Here is a 19,916-nt window from a genome sequence, read left to right on the forward strand (position 1 = left end):
AGGAGCGTCTATTCAGGTCCTTTGCCCATTTTTTAATTGGATTGTCTGTCTTCCTGGTGTTGAGTTGTATAAGTTTTTTATATATTTTGGAAATTAACCCCTTACAGATGCATCATTGGCATATATGTTCTCTTTTCATTTTGTTGATAGTTTCTTTTGCTTTGATTTGAAATGAATTCAGGGGAGCAATGTAGTTGGAATGAAAGAACATTTTCAAGTACCGTTTTCAACTGAATAATAATTGGGGTGGGAGTTGAGAACCTACAATGATAATTGTTTTGGGGAAGAACAGGAGGAAATAATAATTTTAAAAAATACTGTGATTCTGAAATAGCCGCATGAATAGAGAATGGGAAAGGGAAAGTGTGCAGAGGTTGGTAGTATTAGAAAGTATTCCTAACATTTCATATTTGAGAAGTAGTTTGCAGACAGAAGATTCTGCTGGGGTGAGAAATGGGGCTGAGGACAGTATTTTTGCCCAAAGTCCTGATCATAGAACTGTTTTCCTGTCATGCTACTAATCTTCTTAATTACACCAAACAGACATCTTTCATCTTCCATCTGTTTGGGAGTATGAGAATGAACTTTTTTTAAAAAAAATTATGACTCCTGGCTTATTCTGTCTCACATAATATGCTTTAGGTACACACACACACACATGACAGAAATATCTCAGAACTAACCTTTCCTGACAGCTCTTAACTTGATGGACTGGTCCCTACAGTGGCTGTTACGCAGAACTTGCCATTTGCAAGGCTTCGGTGGTTTGTTAAATGACGCTCACTCTGAGAAGTATGGACTATCTGCCAACTACCACCTTTTAGGGAAAGTGACAGGAGAGAAAGGACTTAGCACTCTACAGATATATTTCAAAAACAAATGTCCTGTGCTGATTCCTGACACACAAGATTATATTTGTCTTAGTGTCCAAGTTGTGTCTTTAGGTTGTGAATATGGACTCTTAACACAAAAAGATTAAAATATAAGCCAGTGATTCTGTAGCATGTCTTGAGTAGTTGCCAACAACTTACAAGCGAGTTGTGAATGTGCAGCAAGTAATGTGATAGTGTGATTGTAAAAGACACAAAACAGCCCTTGAAAAAGCAACCCGCAGGACTCTAAGTACCTTCAGCGATACTAAATACTTTTATTAGTAACACTCTACTAATAAGAATGTAAACTGCTTTTCGATAATCAGTAGGAGCTAAATATAATTTATTTACCATTATAAGGTGCATGGAATCAATCTTTTCACCATTAAATTGGCAAATGGCAGGGGACCGGGGGCGGATGCTTTTGTACCTTTATCCATGAGCACGTGTGGCACAGGAATAACCAACTCTTTATACCAACCTTAGCACAGAGTCCCCTCTGCCACTGTCTGGTTGTGAGGCTGTCGACATATTACTTAACTTTTCTAAGTCGTCTTCATTGCTAAGTAAAAAATAATACATGTTGTCCATGGACCATCGCCTGAAAGACTCGTGAGTCTTGGTGCAGAGAGGCAGCCTAGCGCATGCGCTGCTTTTTTATTTTGAATCCTCACCTGAGGATATTTTTCCATTGGTTTCTGAGAGAGGGAGGGAGAGACATTAGTGTGAGAGAGACACATGGACTGGTCGCCTCCCGTATGTGCCCCGACCGGGGCCGGGGATCAAGCCTGTAACTGAGGTGGCGTGCCCTTGGCTGGAATCAGACCCAGGGCCATCGGTCTGCAGGCCGGCGCTCTGACCACTATGCCCACCGCCAGGGCTACACTGTTCTTATTTATCACCGACAGTGGGGGTCTAGGGCAGTGCCTGGTAATTAGACATTAACATTTTTGGAGTAAAACCTTTGAATGTTGCTTTTTTAAAAAAGTTTTTATTGATTTTTTTTTTTTAGACAGAGAAGGGAGAGGAAGAGAGAGAGAAACATCAATGAGGAGAGAGTCACCGATTGAGCCCGCAACCCTGGCATGTGCCCTGACCCAGAATCAAACCCCGATCTCCTGGATGCTAGGTCGATGCTCAACCACTGAGCCCCAGCAGCTGGGCTGAATGTTGCTTTGATGGGACAGTCCTAGGCCACATAAAATTAAAAGTGCGTTTAACCAAATATTTGCTGTATTCAGAAGATAAACAGGCCAAGCAAGGCAGGTGAACAGGGATATATAATTAAGCTGTAACTCTGTGTACTTCCTATAGTAGAAGGACTAATTAAAACATTTTCTCATTATCATTAAGGACATTAATGAATTATTTTCAGACTTGGTTATATAGTGCCATATATCTTGATCTAATCTGAAATACAAATCTACAAAATTCACATTTTATATAAAATAGTTCAAAGTGTGTAAGGGGTAGTAAGGAGACACAAAAGCAAATGTTATAAAAGCTGCGACTTTAATATACTAAGTAGCATGGAACAATATTAGTATTTTATTCATGAAGACTACTTAAATAATATTTACAACTTTATGGGAACATATATGTACATTTACACATCAACATATTTTTGCAAAGAAAAGTCACATGTATGATTAAAATAATGTAAGACCAAATACATCCTAGACCATAATTTTATCACTTCTGAATTCTCCTTATTTTCAAAAAACAGTAAGGATAATTTAACTCACTATTGTTTTCTAAAATATTCTAATCAACCTGTTGCAGAATAGCAAAAATGAGCTACCACCACATTGACTTAGGGATTTTAAAAGTTAGCAAATATTTTAGAAACTTAAAACATAACCTTTCCTGTTAAAAATTTTATTTGCCTATAATACAAAAAAGTGGAAGAATTTCACTTTCTGTTTGTTGAAGCTATTTTGGTAAACCTTGTGTAAGATGGTCTTCTTTAAAAATTTGAAGTAAGTTTCCGCAAGGGCGCTGGCAACAAACCCTTTAAAAGCAGTCGTCCATTTACTGTCTCTTGATTCTGAAGTGACTTATCTTAGATTTCCTTTTGAAATGCTTCTTCCAAACTTTCTGACCATGTTTGGCTTTACTTTATGGATGTTTCTTTTATATTCTAGGGAAGAAATAAGAAAATTTATACATATGATAAAAGCATCATTCAAAGAGAAAGTTCACCATTCATTCCACTTTTAGAAATCCTTTCTTCACACTGGAAACAAGTTGTAGTGCATGTGGGAATGCACACACACACAGGCTAACCTTTGTCCTTCTTGAACTAATGAAAGACTAGTTCTACAAGTGTGTTCCTTTCCTTTTTTGCATTAGGAATTTTATTCTCATTGTTCCGATTGCTTTCCTAGGGCTTTTACACTTCCACATTTTTCCAGTTTAGAAGTATCATCTGAATGCAGTACTTCCTGATGTGCTAATCCCGATCCCATAGCTCTTTCCCCGCCAACTCTCAAATGTGTTCTGTCTCTGCCCAGCCTTCTGGTTCCTCATCAGCCTCCTCAAAGATTCTCTGCTCAACAGAAGGTCACAATAGGGCACCACTGACTTTTTTAGGGACAAGTCTAATTTCTTACCCATTTTCTTGGTCACATTAAGTTTTAATTTTAGGGGCACATACTCTCTTGACACTCTCTCTTATTTCTCTAACTGCTCAGTAAACAGCAGTTACCTGCTTTCCCACTTATGCGCCTTTGTTTTTTTATTTGTACACTCTTAGTTAGAGAACTCAGTTGAATACATTCTAAGGAAGCCAGTCCCAGTTCTCTTACTTTTCCAGTAATTCCTGATGTGTAGTCAGGTTTCACTTGGATATCTTAATGTACCCCAAACTATTACCTTCCCTAAATTAACCTCTTTCTTTCTCAGTGCACCATTACCTTTAACAACACAATCTTTTAACCCAGCTTTAGCTCTCCTTTCTTCTTTGGCAAGCACTGTAGTTTAGTATCATCTACTTTTTTCTCTAGAGTTTTTTTTTTTAAATTCATGTCTTTTTACACATGGGATATTTGATGCATTTTATACTATTAGAAAATAAGCACATTAGAAAACCCAAATCTCTATTCTTTGACAATTACCATAAACGTATTATTTTGTTAAAGAATTATGACCTCCTGGAGAGGTGTTTCAGGAGACCCGTGGGGCAGTCCCTGTCTACACCAACTGCATGTACACATTGTTAAGCATTATTAAATGAGGCAGGACAAACCTAATAATCATAGTAAATTTTACTTTTCAGGACTTCATGGAGTTTTAAATTGGCATAAAAGGTACTCCCATTGAACTTAACATGAACAACTGCCACTGGCTACCACAAGAAGTAAGGATTTATCAATATAGTTTGGGAAAGCTACTGAGAAATTTTATATTACTGTGATGAAAGAGCACTGACAGAAAAAAGTAACAATGGTTTTCATGTTTTCTTAGAAACACTTGTTATCTCATGAAACCCTTTTAAATTCCATGTGCTAGGATGTTAAATTCCTTTAGAGAGGAAACCAAACTGGGCCTTAATGATTATTGTGCTCATCGCAGAACCTAGCACATAGTGTGTAGTAAATAAATACTCCTGAATGAAGTCTTAGGAAGTATAGCGCCAGAGAAACGGAAGTCTGGATAAAAGGACTAGAAACTGACGGGCACTCTCTACCTCTAGTTTTACCGAAGACGTGGTTTTGTTGACATGGACTCCCGTCGCCCCTGGTATGTTATTGAGAGGATGTATTCACCCCCATCAGCATCTCTTTCAACTTGCTGATGAGAGTCACAATATGACTGTAACTAGGTACACACTGGAGCATGGCTGTAATTGCACAAATGAGTCAGAGGCCAGGTTATTAATAATAGGCTAATGGAAAAATTTCAAGTAGATACAGTTTATCTCTAAAATATATTTAATCACTAACCAATTAAACAATACATTTAGCTAATTTTTTCACTGATTAGTTAAATTGTTTACCAATTCTTCTGCCATGTAAAGCAGTGTAGATAACACAAGTGCTGAATATAGTGTCAGGGACCCAGTTCTGAGCTCTGCTCCACCATGGAGTACCTGTGTGGCCTTAGGGGAGTGTCTTCTATTTTGTGTCTTAAGTTTTCTTATCTGTAACATGGATAATCACACTTACCATGTAATAACAGTGATGGGTAGATAAAAGGAGATTCTTACGAATACACTATAAAAATGTAAAGTACTATACATGTGTTAGGCAATTATGTTATTAAATATGAAAGTAAGAGCTCAGACATACCCACTGCTGGTCTGTTTTCTTGTAAGTGCTTATCGCTTGGATTATCTTGTCGAACACGTTTGGCAAACCCAGAATTTTCCTCCGCAGTTAACAAAGTACTTGATGCAGAACTTGAGAGAAAATTTTTTATTTTAGTGAAGCATGTTTTATATTTCTAAGTTTTAATACATATTCTACACGCAATAAAGACTAAAGAAAAAGTGAATTACTAAATTATTAAGTTGCAAATCCCTTTGAAGTAACTGAAGGTACTAAATACATTTTTGCCCCATAGGGAAATTTAGTTCTGTGTGATTTTAATAATATTTACTCGAATCAGAGATTTTGATTGTAGGTGCATGCAACAATTATGTGAACAGAACACTTCCAGGGTGCAAAGCTGAAATACAAGGAAGCACTGTTATCCAAAGTGTAGTGGGAAGGAGCACACTGCAAGAGGTGGAAAACCAGGCTCACATTACAAATCTGGAGTAAGAACCCTAACCTGGGGAATATAAATAAGCAAGATTGTTTGGAAACCTTGTTTTTAAATCAAAACACTGTAATAGACTGAGTCTCTCTGATTATTGCAATTATAGAAACTGAAATGGAAAGAATGAGCTACTTTCATTTGTTTAATCTTCAAAAATTTATATCTCACATTATTAATGGGTTACATTTCTAACTCGATTTGAATCGACATATTAAACACTTACTATGGCCTCATGTTACAGGACATACAAACAAGTAAGGCACAAACAACTCCTGTCCTGAAAACTTCTGCATATATGGTGGGGAGGGGAAAAAAATTAGATACATAAAATAATACAAGATAGGGTAAAAAACAGTGCCACTGGATTTCAAGCTCTAAGGAGCTATAGATTCCTGAGTTTAGAAGAAGAAAGAAACACCAAGTGTTTTGTGGAAGAGATGAGTTTGATCTGGGTGGGAAAAGAGCAGCCCACATCTTAGAAGCTGCGAGGAGGATCCAGTTTCAAAAAGGTAGCGTTGGTTGGGGGTCCAGCAGGGAACAAACCTAACCTCTCCACACTAATTCAAATAGGCGAATTTTACGGAATTTCTGCCTAATAAAGACATACAGTATTTTAAAAACTGATACTAATTTGATAGTCAGTTAGATTAACAATTGGAGGCTTCCCTTTTATGGCAACAACTTGCTCTTTGGTCAGTCCTAACCATGTGGTGAACTGATGAGGGAGTATGTTTATGGAATGGGGAGAAGACAGGTTAGTTGTATGCTCATTTAAAGTAGTCAGAATTGGCAATTTAATATGACAGCAAAAAACATAAAATAGGCATGAGCACACTGTGACTCTGTTAGGAACACTGTAATCGTCTCTTACAGGCCAAGTGAGGTACAGTGGTTGGCCTGTAAGAGACGACCCTGTTCAGGAATGCAAGTGACACCCCCCAAAATGGTTACAAAGAAGTACTAGTGTTACGAAAGTAAGCAAATTCAGTTGCAGAAATACTCTATTCTTAAATGGTGTTAAAAAAACTAGGTTAATATAATTTTGTAAAAATGTTAAACACACTTTTCTGATATGTGTATCAGTTGTCTAAGGCAAAAATTCTTTTTTTGGTGATTTTGTGATTTGATTTCTTCAAGTATAAAAGTCAATGTCATTGGTTAATTTCGATAAGTTGTTTTTCCTTAAAATTGTCTTTATTATTTTATGGTATGATTCTTTACTTTGGTTAGTTTTAGGACTTTTGTTTTTACTGACAGATTTTTACTTAAAAAGTTAAGGTTTTGAATAAATGTATTTGAATAAAACTCAGATTTCTAGGAATGAAATCAAAGTCAAATAAAGTAAGTTGTATATTTATGTATAAGTAAAATACACTACAAGATTTTAAAGATTTAGATAAAATAGTCCACTCATGAAATGTTTAACATTTATGTTATACTTTTGTTAGATCATAAAAAGGAAAGAAAACACAAAAAACTAAAATTGGTATGATTCCAAATTCAAATTATGTTAAAGACTATATTGAGAAGAAAGCTGAAGACTCTTCTAGTTGTGCACCTAATTTATTTCCACAACTATTAAAGAACGTTAGGGCTCTCGGCCAGTGTGGCTCAGCTGCTTAGAGTATCATCCCTACATGGGAAGGTGGCAGGTCTCATTCCCAGTCAGGGTGCAGACCTAGGTTGTGGGTTTGATCCCCAACCCCCACTACGGCTCGTGTGGGAGGCAACCGATCCATGTCTTTCTCTCTCCTCCTTCCCCTCTCTCTAAAAAACAATCACATGTCCTCAGGGAAGGATGAAAAATTAAAAAAAAAAGGATCTAACTTTTTGTTCCCTCACGTAGGAAGAATGCTACTGCGTAACTGACACAGTGCATCTCACATTCTTTCAGTTGAGATAATTTCTAGTTGAAATCATTAGACATCTTTCAAAATAAACCAAATATGCATGGCAAGGTGTAAGACCATTTCTGGATGCTAAGAAAGTATGTGAAACAAAAAAACAACCACCAACCAATCAAATAAACACAAATAAACAAAACCCCACAACTCTAATATAACTTATAAGTAAAATTTTACATGTATATATATATATATTGTATTTATCTTTGGGAGACTGATTTAATTAAAACAGTCTGCTACCATGGTATTAAATAAATTGAAATGATTAAACATCTAATATTGTCAATTTAACTGGTAACTAAAAACTCCAGGTCAGTAGATTTTTTTTTAATATCTAGTGCTTTTGGACTGTAACATTTTACTTTTTTTAGAGAGAAAAAGTTATACAAAAATAAAATAACTCCATACACAAAGCCTCTCCTTCTTCACTTTTAAAACCATATTAGAATATAAACACACCTAAACATGTACGTAAAGCTGCTAAGTGGAAAATACCAGAGTTTATTACTTTCAAGCCCATGTAGATTTAATTGGGAAAAAGGAAGATTAAAAAAAGTAATTATGTACATTTCTAACATTAATCTCTTTTAACCATAGTTAATGGCAGGATCTAATTATTGGTACCAGAGGGAATGTAATAGAGCAATTAATAAGCTATGAGAAATCTTACTTTCTTTATGTGTCCTTTAATATTATTTTACAATATTAGGTGCTCATGTGGAAGCCTGGTAACCCACCTAAAACCACTCCAAGTACACATTTATATACCTGGCCATTTGATTTTGATAATGACTACGTTTACAGCTTAAAATTAATCTTAGCTATAAACTTTTGCCATATCTCAGTCCACATAACAGAGAATGAGACCAGTGAAGAACCAGAAGTCACCAACATTAATTAACTGAAATAACAAAATCGACACAATGAAAGTTAGTATGAGATGGATGACGCAGATGATGGTGACTGATTCCCATACATGAGCCAGACAAACTGCACAATTAGAATTTGTGCCACAGCAAAATACAAAACTTTAAATGTCTTGGATAGTCAGAGACATTCAGAAAAAAACCAATCCATGAATTTTTAATGTACACATTCCAAAGCTGTGCTGTACTTTGGTTGGAGGAGAAAGGGCAGATCCTAAATGTACCCATGAGATGATACTTTATGGGGGACAGATCAACAGGATATTTGTAAATGTATTTATACTAGCCCCTTCAATCCTGTCTGCCTTGGTGGTTCTTCAGTGCCTTTAAGCAGCTGCTAGTTATATTTTATCAACTTTCATAATTTTTTTTTGATGGGTAGCTTGGTCTGATACAAGTTACAGTGTCATAGCCAGAAACAGAAGTTTCTTTACTCATTACATTTTAGTCATATATTAAAATCCATTAAAATTATATACTTTTAGGAGTGAAGAAATTCAGTAATGTCTAAATGGAAAAATACCAAATGAATAAAAATTGTCACCAAAAGAAAAGTTAAAATTAAATGACATTTTTGAAGGCCAGAAGACTTTTTAAATTTATTTTTAATAATCTGAAACATGGAATACTTTATGCAAATGTCAAGTGAAATACTTGGGCTTTATCAAGCTCTCCCTTTGATAATATAAACCCAGTGTTGCATTCAGAGCAATTTATTATACGTATTTTTAAATATGGACAGTTTAATTATAAGAAATAAAAAAGAACTGCAGGAAACAAAGTACAAAGATGAGCTTATATAAGTATGAAGACTGAGGTGGTCCATGTTTAATCGTACCTTGTGAATTTCCGTTTCCTTTTGGCAGCAGCGGTCATCGCCATGTAGGATGGCACCATGCTTCGTACAGGCAGAGGATGTTCAGCTGCGAATGAGGAAGGGGCAAGCCTGTTTATCAAATAATAAAAAACAAAGCGCAATTTTGATTTGTGCTAGGAAGTGGAGCTATATACACTCACATAATTAGAATATCATTACCTATTAATATATAAAGAAAAACATCATACAATTAAACTTCCCTTGCTTACCCTGGGATTTTCTTTTCTCATTTTTACACCACAGACAGAGTGGCTATGAAGAGATTTCTGCATTCCGAACAGCATAGGAAGGTGAAGGTACCATCCTTCCCATATTTTGATTGGTTGTGATAATACAGATGAAATGAGAAGGATATGTCTGCTTGGATGACATGTAGTCAACCATACCTTAAATGTAAGACTATTCCAGAATAAGTTGAGGTTTGCTAAACATCAACAGAAACTGTGACACTTCCTTCATTGAAGATATTAGTGAATAATCTTCAACATGGTAACCTTCCACTGATGGCTTGTAGCATCTGACTTCAGTATAAAGAACAAACTAAATATATCTTAAGGCCTGTTCTAGTCTAATAAGGGTCAATCAACTTAAGATATCAAATTAAAGACTTGAAAATTGATCTACGAAATACATTTCAAATATAGCTAAAGAAAAAAAAGAAAGCTAATAGTTTAAAGGCTACAAAAAAAAAGAACAAAAGTTGACAAGTACTCTTTTTCTGTACCTTTGTACAATGTTATTGTTTGATACTGATTGCTGCTCCGGTAATTTATAGTTCAATCTCCTGGTGTCTTCACACATAGTATATGTAGAGTTCAAATCCTCCTGTCTATACTCTTTTCTCCTGCTGACAGGGAGATCACCTTCACATGACATTTTCAGAGAATTATCACTGTTTATATTTGAGCCGATGGCCTGAAAACTCGTAATACAAGACGCTGGTTTTAATAAGGTCACTGTAGGTAGATTCTGCAAAGTTTTTCTACAGTCTTCTGGGGTATACACAATAGGCTGAAGTTCTTTGCTGAAAGAATCATTGAGCTGTACACTTTCAGTAAGTGCAGACTTTTGGGTATGTAATGTTTTCAAGGGAGAAGACATTAGTTTTCTTCGAGTTCTTTTTTGTGAAGGAACGTTAAGCAGATTAGATTCACTTGAAGATGTGCCTGTTCGGACAAAATTAAAAAGGTCAATAATGTTGCCTAAATATTTTCTTTAAATTTATTGGGATGACATTGGTTAATAAGATTATGTAAGTTTCAAGTGCACATTTCTATGATACATGATCTGTATATTGCATTGTGTAAATAGTTTTCCAATAATCCTATCAGTTAAAAAACAAAACAAAACACTGAGCTTTGGCTGGGTGGCTCTGATGGTTGAGTGTTGTCCTGTCCACCAAAAGGTTTTGGCCTTGATTCCTGGTCAGGGTGAGTATGGGAGACAACCAATTGATCCCCCCCACCACTTTCTCTAAAAATCAATGGAAAAAATATTCTCAGGTGAGGATTAACAACAAACAAAAACAAAGAAACAAACAAAAAACACCAATAATAAAGTACATTTTCTGTCAAATGATAAAAATGTAAAATAACTAAGCTGGAAGGAAAAAAACCATTTATTGCTAATAACTCTATAAAGAGATTCTATTACAGAAAATAAATAATAAATGGCTAACATTAATTTATAAATATAGCTCTCTTGAGATATTGAGTAATCATGAAAACAAATTTCTAACTAATTTCAATAAAATTCACAAGGAATTGTCAGCTGTCATGTTTGACTTAGGTTTACGATAACAAAAGTTTTCAACATTTGTAGGCACAAAGATTTGTAACTGTTCTGTAAAATATCATGCTTATTACTAATGGAGTGCACGTCTATTCCAAAGTAAGAAGAATGGCAATAACCAATAAAATCCAAGGGGAATAAAAGGACTGCATCTGTCACTTGGCCTTGTAGTAGTTAATTATGCAGTCTGTTGGGTTGTTTCCTGTATCATACGTAATTCATAGGCTTACAAAAATTAGATTAATACCAAAGATAAATAAACCTAATTTGAAGAGTTCAGGGTACTCTTACTTGACCCTTATCTCTCTGTAAAAGCAAGGCCCCCAATGTCAGAAAATCACTGTTAAATAAACTTTTCTTAGCCCCTAATCCTACAACTTCTGTAGCTTTTCAAAGTGATTTCCCTTCTACCTCTCTAGCATCTGCTACCTTCTGCTTCCTCCATCCAGTAAATGTATACATTTCCCCGGGGATCTGTACCTGACCCTCTAGCTTTCTCATCCTACACTCTCTTATTTCTAATTATCCTCTTGCCACTACCTTCTCAGTCACCTGAGTCTCAAATAACAAGCGATTTATTTATTTATTTTTACCTTTTCCTTGCATTTTCCAACTTCCACCAATCCTGCCTCTCTTACACTTACACAGTTAAAACATAATTCTGATCATGTCATTCTTCTAATTCAACACTTACAGTAATCTTTAAACAGAAACATAATATCCAGAGATTTTTAGTAGAATTCTTCTTTGTTGGTCCAAAATTAAAAAGCAAATAGTTTTGTGTGAACTTAAGTGTGAATTCCCACCATACTAGAAATGCTTTAATATTTAAGTACATAAACACTCTCAAGCACCGTTTTTTTAATGTACAAAGTAATGACTTGGTTACATACATAATAACAAAATTGATCAGATGTAGTGTGCTTATATTTCTTAATTAACCTTTTTTTCTGCTCTGCCTATTTCATTCTGGTGAACTTCATGGTGCCACATGAAGTCACTTTGTAGTGTGTTGTCCAGGGAAGAAACTATAATGTCTATTTCTTCCCATATTTTTAAATCATGCAGTAAAATTCCAAACTGCTGTTATATTTGCTTTATTGTATAATATTAACACTGAAAGCTGAATAAAATAAGTGTATATATTTCAATAAAGCAAATTCAAACTTTCAACCAAGTTAGAAAATATAACAATCACCAACAGTACACGCATTATTCTTAAGTTAGTTGACAATAGGCTCTGCTATGGCTAGGTTGACAATTACCCTCTAGGAAATACAATTTAAAAACAGGAAGAAAAATATGATCCCTGTTCTACTAAGAAATTTTACTTTTCTGAGAACTAGATAAATGAGATCCAGATCTTAAAATAATTTTCCACTCCCTTTAACATGACATTTGTCAAATTTTCCATTACCAGATATTTTTATACTAATGCTGCAGTATAAAGACAGTTACTTTTCTCCACTGTGCTGCTACCACCAATTTGGTGGCTATTAATAGCTGGAAGATTAACTTCTTTTCCCATGAGAGGCAGCAGGGGTATATAGAGGATAGAAAACTATATCGAGGATAGAGAACTGAATTGGGAGTCAGGAGACTTGGATTCTATTTCTGTCTTCACCAACAACTCACTGAGTGACCTTGGGCAACTCACTTAAGCAGTGTGGGCATTAATACCCCCCTAAAAAAAGGAGATACTATCTTTTTATGTATAGGGAATTTTCTAGGATTAGTTAATATCTATAAAATACTTAGGGTTCAAAGAAAGGCTCTAGAAATATAAATATGCTTCAACTGTTAGCATTACGGCTTCACAGGGAAAGTTGTAACTGACTTTCCAGTATCCCATCAATACTTAACTCACAGTTACAGCTAAAAGAACAGATTTAAAACAATGTCTCATTTCCAGTTCATTAAATACCCAGTTTATCAAGGCTGATGATATACTATAATATAAACCAAAGATACTGTTAAAGGAAGCACATGTAGTGTTATTTAACTTAAAACACAATGAAACATGAAATCTCAAGGGATAAGGATCTTCCAAAGTCACTATTTTCTTTCACGTGCCTAGAGAGGGGTAATCTCTGGAGTGGTAATGGGCAAATTTCCATGGTGATAGACCACCCTTCCCCTACTGCTTGTAAAGAGCATGAAATGGGGGGGTCTGCCATGGGACACTGGAGAATTATCCACTGCTCTGTGGGATAATGTAACATACACCCAACAACTGTCTTGTTACTCAGTTGTTACACTGAGTAACAACCGTCAGGAGAGCAAAAGGAATGGTGCAGTGATATATCCTTAGCTATAGTTCTGTTTTCCTGGATGGATATGGTAACTTGGAGAAACATGGAGATGGAGTAGTGAACGTGGGTTCACATACCACTGCTTACTGGGCCTGGAAGAAAAACTGTTAGACATATAGCATATATAAAACACAAATCCAGATGGTTCCTTTCTTATCTTCTCAATTATTTAGTACAGATAAAATAACAAGAAGAGAACAGAAAATAGCTGGTCAATTCAGGACTACTTAGGCTGACTAGCTGCTAAGAAAGAATTAGGAGATAACCAGAGCAAAAACAAGGTTTAAAGATGTAAATAAAAACTGAATAAGTAAATCCACTGGGACTATAAAGGAATAAATGACCCCACTTACCCATGAAAATGAAAAGAACACAATAAACTGATATTTCACTTTGAATATGATTTACGAACTATAAAAATATAATAAGTAAGTGTTCTCTGGCTAGCTAGGTAATGGGGTACTTGAAGCTGGCACGACAAACTGGGGAGGGTCAGGCACTATATATTTTACTGTATATTTCATAGGCTATAAGAACCATTGACTATGCTAGCTCCGTGTGTATAAAAGAGATCTGCTGTACTTTTCCATTAGAGGACATACAGTAACTTTCCAGAAGAGCAGGTGTGGGGCAGTTGTAGTTTCCCTCGATTCAGCCTGGGAAAATACTATCTAACAAGATTCTGTAATTCTTGAGTCTACAGAGTGGAAACAATAACGAAGGAACCTAAGGCTGATTATAATTCCTTTAAAACAGCTCCATAAATGAGAAAAGAAATCATGTAGTTATGACTTTCAGAACAAGGAAGTCCAACAGGTGACTCCCTTTTCTTAAAGTGCAAAATAAACGGAAGGGAAAGAGAAGGCTAGTGTGACTGAGGTGCAGTGAGTTAGGGAGAGTAGACACGAGAAGCAACCACGTTGTGTTAGGGTTGTAGACAAGATGAGGGTTTGGATTTATTCCAAGTGCAAAGGGTTATCTGGGAAGACTTTAAGCATGAATATGATGTGATCTGATTTATGTTTTTAAAAAAGACTGCTTTGCTTCTTGTGAATGGGCAAAAGAGAAAACAGGGAAATCAGGAACAAGGTTATGGCTATAGCTCGGGCAAAAAATAACAAGGCCTTGGACTAGAGTTGCAACAGTAGTGACTGAGAGATCTAGTGGAAAGGGTGTTTTAATCAAATAACCAGCTAAGAACTACATAAAGTAAATCTAGAAGACATCCCATGACATACACGTATGTGATTAGCAGCCTGACAATCAGGAACAAAGATAAGAAGGAAGTTCACCCAAAGGAGTGGTATATTTTAATTTTACTCAACAGAAATGGACCACTCTCCATGAAGCCATGAGCCATTTCCACATGCATAATTACAGACAATTTCAAAAGGTCCTAAATGTCATTCCCTTCAATTTGGCATTCTCTTGTTACTGACATAACCCCATGCCCACTGAACAGGCTTGAGGGCTTGTCTCCACCGAGGAGCTCTGATCTAAGTAAATCCAGGCGTCTTGGAATCTGCTTTCTTCCTTCTCTAGTTTGGATGCTCATGGGTTTGAGGCAGCAGTTACCCTTTAGGGTTTGAGAATATGATTTCTTATTTAGAGACCATGGGTGTCATTATCATGCTGGGGCAGGAAAAAGAAGAGTAGGGCTGAGTAGAAAATGGTCCTAGAACAAGGGTGGCAGATAAAAGTTAATAAAGACAGACTTTGGCTCCTAGGAAGCCTGCCAAGGGAGACATGAGAGGAAGATTTAAGTTAACAGGGATGTGCAGGAGCATCTCCTTTTAGGTTAAGCACTCTGCATTCTACGCAAATTCATCCTAGATGTCCTCAATCGACGAATCAGACTCATCTCCCATTCCAGACGTAGACGTGCTATGAGGTCACAGACAAGAACTGATTGCTCCACTTCCAAAACTTTGTTAATTATTGTATTCAACTCCTTAAAAAGGAATCAACACGTTTTAATATATATAGTGAAGCCTGAAAATGCAAAATGTGGTCCTGTGATGCATATTTAGATGAAATGACATATGACATATGTAATATTAGAGCCTTTTCTTTTTGATAGGGGAGAAAGACAGAAAGGCACTGAATATGCGAAGGATTTCTCACTAAAGGAACTAGTGCCTGGATGGCTTCACCTTATTTGTCTTGCTTTAGAAACACCCATAGTACCAGAAGGGATGTGAAGGTAAACTATGAAAAACGACAATAAATTTTAGCCAAGATGGTAACTTGAGTAGAAGCATCTCGCTCCCCTTCCAGATCCCCTTTAAAATGACCACAGGAGAAAACTTGCCCTTGTGTTGGCAGTAAGGGAAGAGTACCATCTGCACATCCGACAACTTTATACAGGAGGCTGTGCACCTAGAACTGGACTAGAGGGAGGCATGGAGAATAACTTACAGAATCCCCTGCCTCATCCTCAACGGTTACCCCTGGGAGTTAAGTAAAAGACACCGGCAGAATGTCACTAAAGTCCCTTAAACTAGGAACAGGGATAGGGGAGTAGGTAGGGTAGGACAAAGGGTGAGCCGAGGCTATGGGATATAGCAAAATGCCAATATCTGTATACTAGCAGTATCATGAAGAGGCCCAAGATTCATTCCCGGCCCAGCTGTCTCAGTGCAGAAAGGAACACTGAACAGAAAGTGCCCAATACTGTGGGGCTTGCTCCCAGCACTGGTGGCGATACCACACACAGATGAAAATCTCTTGGGCAAAGAGGCAGTTTCTAGCTGAGACTATTTGTGGCTCTGGTTCCTTAACTTTAAAAAAAAATTTTTTTTTTAAGTTGATTTTCAGAGAGAGAAGGGGAGGAAGAGAGAAGTATCAATGTGAGAGAGAAACATCGACCAGCTGCCTCCTGCACACCCCCATCGGTGACCGAGCCTGCAACCTGGGCACATGCCCTGACCGGAATCGAACCGGCAACGTATCGGGGCATGGGATGACACCCAGCCAATTGAGCCACACTGGTCAGGGTGCTCTGGTTATTTTTCTACACTCCCTGGGTGGTTAGATCCATGAAAAGAAATGTATTTCCCCCTATTTCTGAATCTTAATTTCAACACGGTTATCAGCAAGTCATGGGCAAAAGCATACTTAAAATAAGCAGAGGAAACTCAGCGGATCAATGAAAGGATAACATAAGAGAATGGCAGAGCTGGCATACAATCTCAAGCTAGAATTTCTAATAATCTAGATGCCATGCTCTCCACAATGTCAAGTCCCTACCATAGGGAGAATTAAATCAATTAGGACAATGGCTAAATACAACATGGGACATTCACAATTACACTGTCACTTAAAGCCACATTTTACACAGATTTGATGATATAGGGATATGTTCATTAAATGAAGTCGTATACAAATTTTATATACAGCCTGATGCCAATTCTGAAAAAACAAAAAAACAAAAAGGCCACCTAAGACAAATCAAAGCATACAGATCTTGCAAGCACAACACAGGGAATGGGGGGGCGGGTCACAGAAAACAGAGCAGAAGTAAATATGGCATGACCCATTAAAACATTAGCATGGTTATGGCTGGAAAAAATTCTGAGTAATTTTATATCCTTTTTTAAAGTATCTGATTACTTTTAAAATATATACTGCCTCTGTAAAATTATAAACAATACTTTTTTAAAAAACAGCAATATCTGGAGTGGGAGAGAGAAAGCAAATAACACCCCCCAGCTTTTTAAAGCCTTAGGAAATTCTTAGGAATCGAAGGCATAGGTTGCTTCTGAAAGCACAGGTGGAGTTAAATTTGAAGAATTGGCTGACTGTACAAGGAAGTAGGTGGGTCCTTGACAGCATTACTATCACCTATACTTCCAAGTGACTACTCCTTCGTTACCCTTTTAAAAGACACAAGTTTTTATCTCTGGAAGGTTGCAGACTTGGGGTCAACACGCACAGCTGACAGTAGGGGGATTAATAATTCCTCAATAATAAATGTATGCGCACTTTTCTCCTACTTTTCTAAAATATAGGTAGCTGTGCTTATAGGAAATCAAAGGGTTCTTTTTAAATAAACTGTAACAATAAAAAAGACCTGGATACTGACATTTTCAGGTTTCCCCAGAACTATTTTTCTGGAGCTATGTATACAGAACACAACCAAGGTCAGTAGATATCTGATGGTAGATCTTTCTATACAACAATCAGAACATATAACTACACACAGGAAAAAAACAAAAAGAAACAGATAATGTAGACACAGAAGAGCACATTAGAACCACCATAATTAATATCTTCAAAGAGATGACAAATTATTACATCTATGAAACAAAAACAAAGTGCTACAGAAGAAAACACTGATTTAAAAGAAAAAGTTCTTAAACATTTAAAATAAAAAATAAAGGTTGTAGGATAAAGTTGAGGACATCTCCCAGAAAGAACAACAAAAAAAGAGATACCAGAAGACAGCTGGATTAGAGGATCAATCCAAGAGATCCAACATCATATTAATAAGTATTCCAAAGAACAGAAGGAAGGGGGAAGTATGCATGGAGGTGTAAGTATGTATGCAAGTGTCGGTGTGTATGTAATGTGCATAACTACATATACGAACGTTTCTCAGAGTGAAAAGATAAAGGTTTCCAGAGAGGAAGGCCCACAGACTGCTTAGCGTAATGAATTGAAGAAGACCAACGCCAAGGCATACCCTTGTGACATTTCCAAATACCAAGGATAAAGGAGAGACCCCCAAATCTTCCTGGGGGCACAAGTCACAGCATATTCACTCTTGTATGAAGAGCAGAAACAGAGGAACAGTTAACAGCAGCACTCAAATCTAGAAATTAAAGAAGCAATGTGTTCTCAGTACTTAGAAAAGTTATTTCCAGTCTAGAATTCTATACCTGGACAAACAATCAGAGAATAAAGGCACTGGCATACATGCATTGTCTCAAAAAATTTTACTCCCTATGTATCAACTCTCCAGAATCTACAGGAGGAGGTATTTCTGACAATAAGAGAGAATAAGAAAGAAGATGGGGAAAAGCAAACACTACGCACAGAAACTTTCAGGCTGTACTGGAAAGAGAAGTTAACACTCCTTAGCTCAAAAGGGAACAATATTTACGTGAATGTACACTCCAGAGATTTATTTAAAATAAGGTGAAAAACTGTTTTAGCAAGATGGGGTAAGAGAGGAAATGTATCTGAAATGTAATAAATCTTTATCTTCCAAAATAAGGAGATGATATCTAAAATTGGGAAAAACACAAGAATTAGCAGTATAAATTTGAAAATCATAAAGAAAGAAAAAAAAAAAAATCAGAAGTAGCAGCTAAAAGGAGACTCAGAGCTGGGAATGAGTAACAATAGGTCAAGGAATACTTCCATAAATATTACAGTGCTTGCCGGCTTTCTAAATTATGTACAGGCATTCCTTTTATAAAAAAATATAAACTGAATTTTTAAAGGAGGTAGAGGTGGAGACAGAAAAGGGGGGAGAAGACAGAGGGTGAGGAAGGACAGATACACACACATATATGCACATAAATGAGAAAAAATTAATCAAACTTGGGGGCTATACAGAAAAAAAGCAGACCAAAATATATTTCTTGCTTTGTTCTGGGATAACTAGATAAACTAGCCTAAACTATGAAGCTTTATATTCAAAAGTCTAACTAAAACATGCAAGCAAGTAACATGAAATGGAATAGGGAAGCCAACAGAAGAGCAAATGAATATTGTATGCCTGGGAAAGGTGGGGAAAATCTTTACTTAGCCCCACTTTCCACTGGCTTACCACCTCACTGCCCTACTCATGTTTTCTTTAGCATATAATCAAAAGAATGTCAGGACAAGTACCTACTATAGTAGAACTTGAAGAGAGCTAACAAAAATGTGAACCAATTAATCCTCAGAAATAAATTATCCAATATGGTGAGAAATGGGAAGAATGGATTTAAGGTTATGAGTCCCAAAAATAAAGAAAAATTCCTCCAGGAAACAGGCAACTCACTTGTGTGTATTTTGATATGCTGAAAAGTTTATAGAGAATAATAGTAAAAATAAAAATACACTTTAGGAGAGCAAAACCTCTAAGATATAAAAGACATATTTAGTATAAGGACATGGATTTAATCAGTTTGCTTTCAGATATGTTAAGTGTCCTAAAGATCTCCAGCTTTATTTCTTACACTTATCTTTAACTTCACATTTAGATTCCATATGAAGACAAGATATACTGTACTTTAATTTCTTTACAGGTGTGTGGAGAAATATTTAGATGATTAATCAGAGAGGATGTCACTTTAGGAACCAGCAGATTTTTTATTACTATTACTATTTTCATGTTAATCAGAATATATACAAGTCTAAAGAACAGTTTGGGATCTACCTGGAAAGAAAACGTTCTATGAAAAATAACACTGGCATTACTTTACTTATAAAGGTCTAATACAGTTTTCCTAAAATTCAAGATAATCTCTTTTAGGCTTGTC

At 36.2% G+C, this 19,916-nt stretch overlaps 1 protein-coding gene across 2 annotated transcripts in view; it reads right to left on the reverse strand.

Annotated features, from left to right (window-relative positions):
- Window positions 1-2,365: 2,365 nt before the first annotated feature.
- KIF18A (kinesin family member 18A) overlaps window positions 2,366-19,916 on the reverse strand; it is a 70,640-nt gene continuing 53,089 nt past the window's right edge. The window contains exons 14-17 of one of the 2 annotated variants that reach the window (XM_081154196.1): window positions 10,065-10,506; window positions 9,302-9,409; window positions 5,162-5,271; window positions 2,366-3,012 (exon numbers count right to left, since the gene is read on the reverse strand). In XM_081154196.1, coding sequence (XP_081010322.1) covers window positions 2,930-3,012; window positions 5,162-5,271; window positions 9,302-9,409; window positions 10,065-10,506 — 743 coding nt within the window. In that variant the 3' untranslated portion in view covers window positions 2,366-2,929. Of the gene's footprint in view, window positions 3,013-5,161; window positions 5,272-9,301; window positions 9,410-10,064; window positions 10,507-19,916 lie in introns of those variants that run through there. The other variant, XM_081154197.1, reaches the window with a different exon arrangement.

Source organism: Miniopterus schreibersii (assembly GCF_964146895.1).
Source record: "Miniopterus schreibersii genome assembly, chromosome: 12".
In the NCBI taxonomy this organism is placed as follows: domain Eukaryota; kingdom Metazoa; phylum Chordata; class Mammalia; order Chiroptera; family Miniopteridae; genus Miniopterus; species Miniopterus schreibersii.